The 12,833-nt window shown below is 34.6% G+C and overlaps 1 protein-coding gene across 2 annotated transcripts in view; it reads right to left on the bottom strand.

Annotated features, from left to right (window-relative positions):
- The window catches only part of ROBO1 (roundabout guidance receptor 1), a 988,403-nt gene that overhangs the window by 513,581 nt on the left and 461,989 nt on the right, over positions 1-12,833 (bottom strand). For both annotated transcript variants that reach the window (XM_084875894.1, XM_084875896.1), the window contains exon 2: positions 4,209-4,292. In XM_084875894.1, the coding sequence (XP_084732020.1) occupies positions 4,209-4,292 (84 nt within the window). The remainder of the gene's footprint in view (positions 1-4,208; positions 4,293-12,833) is intronic.

Genomic DNA, 12,833 nt, shown 5'->3' with positions numbered 1-12,833 from the left:
TATTTAGAAAACTTCATTGCATTCATAAAGTAATAACGAATACTAGTATTAGTATCAATACATAATTAAAAATGGGCTTTCTTTATTTTAATTGTAAAGCTATTCAATTAACAATATAGTGACAGAAGAATCAATGTCACCATCAATTAACAGTTACTTGTTAAGATTTCGAAACATGAGGCAAATTTCAGTTTGGGGGTTGCTATCTATGTGCCTATGGGCAAACATACTATTTTATCCAGAATATTTATGAGTGCATATATTTTGTTTCCTTCTAAACAAAATTATATTCAAACTGTTTAGAGGTAGTATTGATTTTTAAAAAACTCCACAATTCCTGTTTAAAATTATTCTGAAATCTCTAGACTAGAATTTTACTTGAATTTACACTGATGTCACTGATAGTTGTTTGGTGTTGAAGTGTTTAAGACTCCATTTAGCTATTCTTCCTATATGCTATTGCAAATATAAGATACGAATCCTTAAGACAGAACAGTAAAGTTGAGACATATTTTCTTATAGAAATGGGAACAACAGATATATTTTAGATATTACAAATCAAATTTACAGGCTTTTCTGGTGCTCAGAAAATGAAATAAAGTTAATTTATTTTCTAATTAATAATTTATGTTCTCTAAAAAAAGACTTAAAATGTTATTAAGTTGTTATTAGCTCCCATTTATTTCCTGAATTTTTATGTATTAACAAACATCTCTTTAAATTTCGTGTCACTATCTAAAGCTCAGCATGGATTGCATATGTATTTTAGACATTTTATATATTATTGGACATATGGCTTAATTTGTTCATATTTTTAAAACACCATATGCACTTTTATATTATAAGACAATAGATAAATACCATTTTCAGAAACTCCTTTATAAAACATTGATTATTACATATTTGACCTCTTTGGGATGTGTGTCTGACCCCACTGAGTGCTGATTTAAAACCTCATCATGCTTGTTCTTGCAACAAAGACTATGTAGTATGAACTGTTAAATAATTCCCAATATTTATGACATGCTTGGTTAAACAGGAAATGGGTTACTTTGCTGTAAATAATGCACAAGTCAACTTTAATAACACATCACAGTGCCATCTTAGAAATTGCTCATTGATTAGGAGACCAAAATGTTTTCAAATTTTACATGGCTTTATAGTATTGTAGCTTGAGATGGTAAGAAGAAAAGCAATCGCTATAGGCTTCTATCCTGAAGTCTATAATATGCTTCCCCCCCTCATCCCCCCCCCCCGCCTCTCAATTAAATCCTTTAAACAATTAAGATAAGTAGGGTATATGCTTAAAGAAGTAAGTGTTATCAATAAGAGTTGATCATTTGTTGAATAGATCCTTAATAAAAAGTAAATTCAAGTATATGATGAGATCCATGAATACTAGTTTGATGTGTCAATTTGAGAGTGACGGTTCCAAAAGAGGTTGTGTAGTAGAGCAGATGCTGTAGTGACAAATTAACTCGCAATGACAATTCTACTCTTTGGAGTGACCAAAAAAAGAATTGGAGATGTGTGAATGTGAATTTTAGTGCAATAGTGATCTTCTTTTGGAGTTTTCATGTTCCTCAAAATATATTTTCCAGAATTGTAGGTTCCTCTGGGAAGTTTACTAATTTATATATGAATATAAGAGGAAAGGAAAAAAAAAGTCTCAAAAATAAGCTTGATTAAATGAAGCAACATGTACTAAAAAAAAAATATCCAAAATCTACAATTTGCAGTCATTTTGAGATGGTACATAAAACATGTAGACCTCACCAACAATACATGATCTATTTACTTTTCTACCTTTCATAGAAATTAATCTTGCAACTACCTCATATTAATGATTTATTTGGCAGCTGCTTTGTATATTCTCTAAGGTGCTTTATATTTATATTTTATTTCTAACTATGTTCTTGCTGTTATATCCAGAGGTACTAAACTCTAGACAAATCTAATGATAGACAATTTACATTAAATATGTAGAAATGTTCCTGAGCTGATAGGCCATCTCACTTCCTTCTAAACCAAATTGCTTCTTATATAATACAATGACTCTATCAACTCAATTACATGTGATCACAGTAAAGGCAATTCTCTCTCACACACACACTTCTACACGTGCACACAAAAGAAAGAAATTTGCTGATAGGTCCAAGTAATACTTTATATGCGTATTTCCACTTCAGAGCTGAATTCTTCCTTTAGAGTTGTTATCAAGCAGACAAAAAACATTTTCCTATTTAATTGTTTTATTACTTCCAATGGAGTTTTTAATGAGCAAAGAAATAGTCAATGTGCAAATGAAAGAGACAGATAGCATATTTAATTCATAGAGTAGAACAGAGATTCCTGAATATACAAGAATGTACTGAAACAAAATAGAATATATTTCCTTAGTTACTAGGGTATAATAGTTACAGTCTCAGGAACAAAATTGTTCAGAAGATTGTTTTTCAGTCACTTTGCATTAAATGTGCTGTTTTAATTAGTTTCCTTGTAGAATATAAGGATACTTTTATCAGTTTATTATCATGTCTTAATTCATCTAATAATATGTTTAGTGGCAGAAGTCTGACTACTAATTAACCTGAAGGAGAAAAAGAAATATGAATGAAAAATTCAAAAGTTGGTACATTTAATCCTAAATGCAGTTTTTTTTTTAAGTTCTCTTAATTCAATGCTCTAACATGATTTATGTGTTGATTACATGTAATTTTCAGGAAATCCATAAAAGACAAAGAGCAAATGCTATTAGTATATCTAAACAATGTAGTTGTTTGGACTGTGTGAGCACAGGGGAATAGGACAGGGATGCACTGGTCAATGAGAAGACCCAGGAGAGAGAATAAGACCCCAGGTTCCTCTTTTCACAAATGTGAACTCTCTTTGTATTCACAGTGGTAAGAAATAACATTTACAACTCTGGTTCTAGCTAAGTTCCTACCAACTCCATCTCACCATCCATGGGCTTTGGTTTGTTAATCTTAGTTCTTAGATTGAAAGATAGGAGGAAAATGAGAATAAGATACCTATATTACTAAAATAAATGGAATAAATATTAAAGTTGCTTATAAAGGTGTTATTAATTTAATTACATATTCCAAATATTTAAAACCCCAAATTATGTAGATGAGGGGCAATATTGTTGAAAATTCTATTTATGAAGACAGTGAGGATACTTCTAAAGTAAAGTACTAATTTATTACTTTATACCAAGATGAAATGTGTCTATTGAATTATTCTCTATTAAACACAGAAGAGTTCTCCATTATCTCTATTTCTAGTTACCCCAACACACACACACACACACACACACACACACACACACACACACCCTCCACAGCCCACAACCTAGAAAAGTTTGTGGAGAACTGTGCTAATAAGAACTAATAAAAAGAAAATAATAAACAGCTGCTAATACTATAAGACCATCTCACATCATCATCTAATTTAATGGATTATAAATGATACATTTATTTTTTGCTTTTATCTGAAGTTTTAGTCAAATTGCCTCTGAGTTAGGTGTGTAAGATGCAATTATACTTATAACTATACTTACAAATTCTATATGAAACATTTACATATATGAGGGTCATCATTTTTACACATTCCTAATATCAATCATTCCTAACAATTCAATTAGTTAATTTGTTATTTTTTTACTGGTACAAGCATGCATCAATTTAAGGAGTTTGTGGATGAGGTAACAGTAAGCCATGTAAACACAATCCTGAAGTAGAAGCTGATACTTAGGATTTGCATCACACTTGTTAAGAGTTTTCTGCTCTTTATAAGACTATAAGACCCCAAAAATACAGATTATTTAACAACCCAATTACTTGCAGGTAGTCTTTTGTTTCTTTTGGTGGCAATTTATTCAAATATTAAATCTCCAAGAAAATATTATCCTTCCAAACATATTAGCAATATCAAAGTTTCAGGCTAACAATCATTCATTAAAATCAAAAGTAGACAACAAGGATGCATGCAGTTTTCATGTCAAACTTCTTTCCCCCAAAAAAATGTTTACTTTGGCAAAATGACCTCCCAGCTAAAGAATGAAGTCCAGGGAATGAGGACAAGTTGGAGGGCTGTTGGCTGGAAGCGGGTTTATGCGATCATTTTACACAGGTGGTTGGTGATGGATGAAGGCGGAGGAGTTGCAGGAGGAATGGCAGTGAGTATTTGGGAAGGAAACACTCTACCTGTGTAGCCCAGCGAATTGTCATCGTTATCAGAGGTGGGGTTTGGCGTCCCGGTGTCCGCGCCCCTCTCTAGGTCCTCAGGGTCTGTCAGAAACAACATCAGAGCTGCTGATGGGGTCACAGTAGTAACAGTGGTTGCCATTTCGATCACAGCATGTCCAGACACAAGTACATCCACATGTGACAGCAAAACACACAAGGACAGCACACAGCACACTCCCTCAACGCCCCTCCTGCGGCACGCTGAGCGGGGCGAGGGTCTCGGCATCCTGGCTGACAGCTTCTGCTGCTTAGTTTCCCTGATTCTGTGCTCTGCCTGCACCTTTGCTGCACTTCAAAGCCGGGCAGGGCTCGGACTGCCCTCTGCGAGGCCTCCGCGCGGACTGAGGGAGCATATGGGAGAGGGAGAGGGCAGGGTGGCTGAATGCGAGCATTGCTAATTTCCCACCTTATTGTTAATCAAAGCTATTGACTGTGATCACTCCCCATCATCGCTTCATCTCTTGCCAATTACAGACTCAAGGGACTGTACCTCATGTGGGTGGAGGGAGGCTGGGGGGGGAAAATAGGTTCTTGTCAAATAAGAGGGTGAATGATTAAAATGTCATACTTTTCCTGAGCAACAGTAAAGAGGGTGGAGCAGCATTACCGCTTTCAGCAGGCAGCATTTGTCATCTTAGAGGACTGAGACATTCACCGAAAAGCATGCAATAAATAGCAAAACGACTCCTAACTCTGCACATTGCGGCTTGAATATTTAAAAAACATTCCACATTGTTGAGATTTGACGTTACATCCATCCAGATAAGTATTTTCAGCCATCTATTATGATTTTTCTTGAGTGAAAGAGTTGAATTTTTATGTTTTTCAAATAGCACATTCATTTCCAGAGGCAGACTTTTTGAGCTGAGGCTAAGCATACATAGCAAGACTGGCTCTGTGCTCCCCAGCAGCTGAGCAGCAGGACACAATTGCAGGGAGAAGCCCGGCCACATCGCTAGTAATGTCACTTAGGCTCTGTCACTCTAGGTATCACATCTATCCATGCTCGATAAATATGAGCACAGACTCCACTCCATTGCTGATAAGCAGACAGACACAAATGTGTACCTCCTGGATGGAATACCATGAATCATAGGTCCTTCAAGTGAGAGTGTTCTGCAGCCTCTTTGTCACCTAAAGAGCACCTACAGAGGATTCTCCTCTGAGGGAGGCAGCGAGTGCACACAGGTAATGCCCCTTAAGAAACATCACAAGGGTCATTAGTTTTGTGTTCCTGCCCTTTTACTTTCCCTTCCTTCCTTCCTTCCTTCCTTCCTTCCTTCCTTCCTTCCTTCCTTCCTTCCTTCCTTCCTTCCTTCCTTCCTTCTCTCCCTTCCTTCCTTCTCTCTCTCTCTTCCTTCCTTCCTTCCTTCCTTCCTTCCTTCCTTCCTTCCTTCCTTCCTTCCTTCCTTCCTTCCTTCCTTCCTTCCTTCCTTCCTTCCTTCCTTCCTTCCTCTAGGCTGACACATTTTGTCTTAGACACAGCTATTTAAATTTCTTTTGGAAATTACTTAGGGATGACTTAAGACATTTTTAGAGAGGCTCAAATGTCTAACATCAGTCTACTTCCTGGGTTTGTGTATATAGTATGCTTCTTCACTCAATCTACTGCCTTCCTCTCCCACCAGGTGTCATGTAATTAACCTGGTGTGGCTAAGACAGGGAGGAGAGAAAGAAAACATTTGGATCTGTGAAGACTAAAGGGGACAGTGCCATTATTGCTTTGGTTATCCTGGCCTTGCCAGAGACGGATGTTGTCATTTTCTCCTTAAAATAAACTCTGGAAGTGAGTGGGTGAACAGGGAAATGGTCCACTTTCTACCCCTCCAGCCTGTTAACTTGTTTGTATGCACAAGTTGTTTAGGTCAGAGTTTGAATCACATCAACAGGAGAGAAAGGGAAACTGGCCTTTCTATGTATTTTGAGGCAGTGTTAGTCCAAGGTTCTGTCACAAAGTAAGTAATCTTCTCCTGCAAACTTAATGAATGAATGAGGGAATGAGGTTGATGGAGGAAGGTAAATGAAGGGTGCTGGTTCAAATGAACCAAAGGGCATCTAAAGAGACCTTTTCCTGCTTACCCACGATCTTGTTTTAAAATGTATGGCATGGAGGGTTCTAGAGAGTATTACGCTAACCCAGTCAAACAAAGGTAAGTATCACATGCTCTCACTCATATGTGGATTCTAATGAACAAAATAAACTGATGGACAAAATAATGCAGAGACATAAAAGCATGGAACAGACTATGGAATCTGAGAAGGGGCAGTGGGTAGGTAGAAAAAGATCAACCAAAGAACATGTTTGCATATACGCATAATCCAAGGACACAGACAACGGGGTGCTGAGGGCCGGGGGCAGGGGTGAGGTGGGCTAGCACGAATCGATGGGGAAAAAGGAGAACATATGTAATACGTAAAAAAAAAAAAAAAAAAAAGATAAGAAACCCAAAAAACATACAGTATAATGTGTTTAGGGTCACCTTAATTTTAGATTATTTTTTCTTAGTAACAAATGTACTACTTCAAATGAAATACTACTTTCAATTTATGAGGAATGATTAATTTAAAGTTGATATGCACATTTTTAACCACTCTTAAAAATACAATAAAAATCCATCCAAATCCGCAACATGTACTACATCAGCTTGTCTACAGACTTTGTGATAAGGCCTGTGCATTTTTGTTATCGAGCCCTCCCTGAGACTGAGGATATTATCACAAGAGCATGGAGATGAGGAAAAGAAGTTCACAATCATTTGAAAGGAGCTATCTAAGTCTATTTAAAGTAGATTTTTTCACTTATGTCTAACATCCTAAGTATTATAGTTTCTAATTTTGCTTTCTGTTCCCACCCAGCCTCCTTCTGATCCCTTCTTCGTCTCAGAAAAGGATAGACTTTGCCTTAATCAATGAATCTTACCATTTTACAGTGCATTCTATGTATCTTGTACTGCTTTTAATTAGTAATATGCTGGACCTACAGGAAACAAAAGGTCCAATTTTTACTAACTTCACTCATTTTTTTTTCTTCCCTCTTCTTCCTGTCAAAAGATAATTATAACAGGGACAATCACCTGACACATTGCAAGGAAGCTGGAGGACCAAGTCAAAGACAGTCCTAAATACAGTTATGTAAAGTTTTTGTTAAATAGTATTGATTGTGAGAGTCATGGAGCATATTGTGACAAGAGGTTATTATGTGCTTACAATGCCTACAGGAGGTGCTCTGTGTTCCAAGTGTGTTTGCGGGCTGCCCAGGCCTGAGCCGGAGTGGCTGTAATGATAAGAGCCACTGTCTCCTGGGGAAGTGCACTGGCACGGGGCACCGGGCTCTGTGTGCCCGCGGCCCAGTTAGACTGCGCCTTGCAGGGGGTCAGGTGCTCTGTTTCACATTTGTGCATCTACCGCTTCCCAATGGACCTGTAGCATTGCACATGCTCACATAGATCCTTTTTTCTGTAAGATAATAAAAGATGCTAACCAAAAATGCAGATCTCTATCTGAAACAATTTGGAAATACAAAAAATTGCATTTGTATTATAGTCAGAAAAAATACTTCATATATATGAATTCAAATGTTATTGTCCTCTCTGTCTCCAGGAAAGCATATAAAACATGTCTTGAATCATTAAATCATAAATATTCTGGTTTCTAAACATGTCAGCTGGACTCTCACAACAACCTTCTATCAGATACACATATTCCTCTGAATTTAGTGGCCATTTGCCTTCGCTGCTTTTTAAGGCACCCAGTGTCAATTGTATAATTGTCCTCTATTTTATGTTAGGTTCTTTTGAAAAGCTGATTCTTAGATTCTATTGATAATTGTAATTAGAGTGGCCACACAGAACTAATATCTCACCAATGAAGACCCTTCCCTCCCAACACTCTTTGAATGCTTGTCTTTCTTTCAGAGGACTCCAGACTTCTTCCTCTTGTTCAACAAGCTCTCTGTGGATTCTTCATCGAGGCTCATGACTTCAACTATTTTTAATAAAGTGGTGCAATTTTTACATTTCTTAAATAGATACTCTACCTACAACCAGATTTTCTCTCCACTGCTTATTAAGTTTCTTGTGGATTTCCAGAAACCTCATACCTTCTCTCACTAAATACTGAATTCATACTTTTCTCCTTCAACCTGTCCCTCTCCTATATCCCCTAAAAGTCAAGAAAATCATTACTGTTACATTTTTAATAGTTTACAATTCATTAAAAGGTTAGTGTCTGGGATTAAAACTGCATTCTGGCCTATAGGCTTATTGTTTATAGTGGATTTTGCTTCTTGGTTTTATTTTTAATTTTTGGAGAGGGTTGTATTTCAAGCATAAACCTATAGTATAAAGGATAGTAATATAATATGATAATATGATATACCTATATAGCCATATAATATATATGTCATTTATATATGACATATAGTGGGCCATCTTCTAATGGCCATTTACAGATTTAATATTATCAACAACAATGACAAAAAGAAATAAAGTTTCATAGTTCCTTTACAATAGAAAGTATGTCTTTCAGAAAAGTTTATCCTTAAATATAATAATTAATGAAAGATGATGCAACTTTCTTTAATGGTAAATTAAATGGTAAATTTGAAATTTGTTAATGTGTATAATAATAATTTTATTGAGTATTCACTATGCCAAAATATAATGGAAAATTTTGAATTAGAAGAATTATTATATTGCAATTATTGATAAAATCACTCATTTTGACAAGTATTATCAATGGATATTAGATCTATTAGGTGAAAATTTGTAGGCAACAGCATATTTCACATTGCTAGCATATCACTCCAGAACTTTTTAACTAACTTCGAAGGGGAAAATGTACTTTTATAATAGATAGATCTGGTAGTCACTGCTTGAACTCAATAATCATGCTCAGTATCACCAATAGTGTGAAGACAATTGTGTAATACAGTATACAATATCATCTATGAAGCATTCATACTAACAATTCTTGCCCTGCATCCAAACAAGTTTTAATACCCAACTTAAAATCTACAGAAAATAAATGTGTGCTTAGGATACATATGCAAAATAATTAAGGGGTGAATTTTCTTTAATTTACTTTCAAATGTTCCAAAAAGTATATTGAGAGAAGAACTAAAGCAAATATGCACAATATTGACAATTGCTCAATCTATTATGAAAAACACTCAAAAAAGTTTAAAGGATGGTGGATGAAGTCTGAGTGGTCTAAAGGTTTCCTTATAATGTGCAGCTGAAATCTAAGCAGTAATGTTTCTTTTCACTGGTAAAATGATTAAAATAGGTGATATTATTTTTGTAGTATGAAGACTCATATTTCACACCCCTTCAACTCATATTTCTCTAAATGGCTCATCATATTATGGAGCCAGTGTTGCATTATGGAAAAGTAGAAGCCTAGAGAAAAAAAGTAGGTTACTTAAATTTGCTTCACTTATTTAATTTTAATTGGTTTGATATTCACAGCTCAAAACATTTGAGTTTTTATCTTTATCCTTCCTTTCTGTCATATTCAGTTATATAAATATATGTCAAAAAGAACTGCTTCTTCATCTGTAATGTGTCAGACTGGTTTCTTTATAGATTTGCATTATCACTGTACAGGACTTTGACATTAATTGACATTTTGAAGATGACCATTAATAAAAGATTAGGGGAAGCAAATGAATATAAACTACTATCAATATGAGAATTGTGTTCTACAAATTGGATCAATTCTCATTGATTCTTTCCTACTAATCAAGAGGAAGGCATGGAATGGGTACTTTAAATGGAGTACTGAGAACATTTAATTAGAAATCCAGGCAATGAATTAAAAATTAAGTAGAAAACTATGTTTGTGAAGCTTTAAATTTGTGTCTCAATCTACAAGATCAAATTAGAGTGAAATTCAAACTTCTGCTTTAATCAGGTACAGTTAAAATAATTGTGGAAGTTACATTATCATTTGCCCCATTCTTTCAACTGGGAATAAGGGAAGACATAAGAGTTATGCTAAGGAGATGTGGAGAGGAAAAGATAAGAAAAAAATCAGTACATGTTTTAAGATAGTATATACTTTAAAAAACCCAGAGAATGAAATAGAAAATTTCATTTACAATGAGGACTAAATAACATTTTCAGAAACTGACATTATATAGAATATTGAACATAGTATGTATCAAGTTATAAAATTGTGCTACAAAATGTTAATGAAAGCTATTTTTTAAAAGCAGTGATATGGTAACTGAAAACATTGTGTTACACCCATCTCCAATTTTGCCATTATAAAAAAAAATCAAGGTTGCTTCCTTGTTTCTTTCAAAGATAAAAAAAGCCGTGATTATAATGATCAAACAAACTGAAATAATCTCCATGACAGAATAGGTAATTGTAACTAACCTGAGATGCCAGGATTGCACTAAGTGAAAAAGTAGATTTCATATAAGGATTTCAAAATATGAAAGTGCTTTTTCTATTTTCTGGTTTAGGCAATTAGCTAACTGAATGAATCAAATATAAAAAAAAAAAAAAAGCAAAGTAAAAATTATACTGATTATAACCACAACTAATATTTCCATAATGTTTTAGTTTATTTAATATAAATGCACTATTCTGTATGTATATATGTATTTTTTTTGTGTGTGTAGCTCTTATAGTCATCACCATGATCATGATTATGACTCACGTCATCCATGTTCTCATTTTAGAGATGTTGAAACTAAAGCTCAGAGAATTTCTTTGTCCTCTGTCATGACATTTGTAAGTAGTGTTTTTGGAATTTGATTCCAAATGATTTCTGACTCCAAAGCACCTTATTTTTTTACTATACCCCAATGCTTCTCTTTAGTCATCAATCTAATTCTAGGAACTGGATGGAATTTCAATAGTATATAAGCAATGAGACACCAGATAGTGATTATTTTCCAGTCACTGAACAATAAGATTGGATAATTTCACAAATCTATTTCTCAGTTCCATTAAGCATATCACCAGGACTTCTTCACTGTCCTCTTCTATAGATAAGATGAAAGTACTTGATAAGGTAATTGGTTAAGTTTAAGCAAGAAAAACACAATAACATGTTATTAAAATAGAGGCTTAATATTAAAATAAGGCTTTGCCCACATATTTTTAAGTATATAGACTTGGGAATGGAATTATTGACTCAATAAAGTCAAGATAATAAGAAATAACAAGATAATAAATTCAGATTGTTTTTCTTGATAATTGCTTCTTTATCACTCTTCACCAATAAAGATTTGCTTTTTCCTATAAGCTTAAGGAGGCCTCAAACAGGGTCATGTTTTACTCATCTTGATATACATAACCTTAACACAATGCTAAGAACAGAGTAGGTAATCAATATATTTTTTGTTGGCTGATTGGATGAAAGAAACACCAAAGCATACATTTACTGGAATCGAGAGCTCAAGATGAAGATACCTATTCCCAATATATGAATGTTAATTATTTCCTTATTTAGGACTTGGCCATATACTTATCTATTTAAAATAATAATTTAGAACCACTCTAAGTCTCATTCAAAACTGCATTTTGGGAGATTGTCATTGTTGTCAGAAGTAATGCCTTTCTCCCTCCCTCCCTCCCCATGTAAATATATACATTAGGAACTAGAATCTTATTTAGTTAAATCAGGTGAGGGTTATACTGGTGCAAGTTTTCCCTCTCGCGTGTTAAAATGAATTTTTTAAAAATGTTATTGATGAAAGAAAATATAATAGTGTTAATTCTTAAAACTGAAAGAAGTGGTAATATGAATAAACAAGGGAGGCATTTAAATATTGCCATATAGGTGGACTGAATTTTGTTTCTAAGATCTCATTCTTGTTTGAATAATTTTAGGTATAGATATGTACTAGTAGTTATAAATAAAGGGATATCCTTATTTGAACAAATGAAATTCTTTTTTTTCTGAGAGGGTGCGCTTGAAACTATAGTGATATAATACAAATTTAGAATCATTATTTGGTTTGCAAATGCCACATTCTAATTTTGAATTTGTAAAAATGCTATAATTCTGTGAAAAAAAGAAACAATAACTACATGAAAATTCTCAGTACAATTTTGTTTGAGCTAATTTGGTGTATATCCAGTTACAACAATCAGGTGAAAACTGATTAAACTAGAGGCCTGGTATACAAAATTCATCCATTGGTGGGGTCTCTAGGCCTGGCCAGTGATCAGGGCTGATCTATGGGGTGACTAGTGGGGCGATTGGCCTCCCACCCCCACCCCCGCAACCTGCGGGCTGGATGAAGCTCCTGCATTGAGTGTCTGCCCCCTGATGGTCAGTGCATATCATGGCAACCAGTAATTCCACCCTTCGTTCCGCTGTTTGGTTGATTTGCATATTAGGCTTTCTTATATAAGATAGTAGAAACCTAACACATATTTAAGCAAAAACACCAAAGACAAAGATATATAAATATAATTGTCCATTCACATAGAACACATTACTGAATGTTAAGAAGGTAAATACATTCATGGATAAGCCTGAGAATTAGATGAATACAAATGTCACAGAAGAAGCTTTTGATTCATTTAAACTCAATTTAATTTGACAAAACAAGATAAAGTG

Source organism: Pipistrellus hanaki, assembly GCF_964339955.1.
Source record: "Pipistrellus hanaki genome assembly, chromosome: 2".
Taxonomy (NCBI): domain Eukaryota; kingdom Metazoa; phylum Chordata; class Mammalia; order Chiroptera; family Vespertilionidae; genus Pipistrellus; species Pipistrellus hanaki.
The sequence above is the reverse complement of the archived record's forward strand: the minus strand, read 5'-3'. Positions and strand labels throughout refer to the sequence as shown.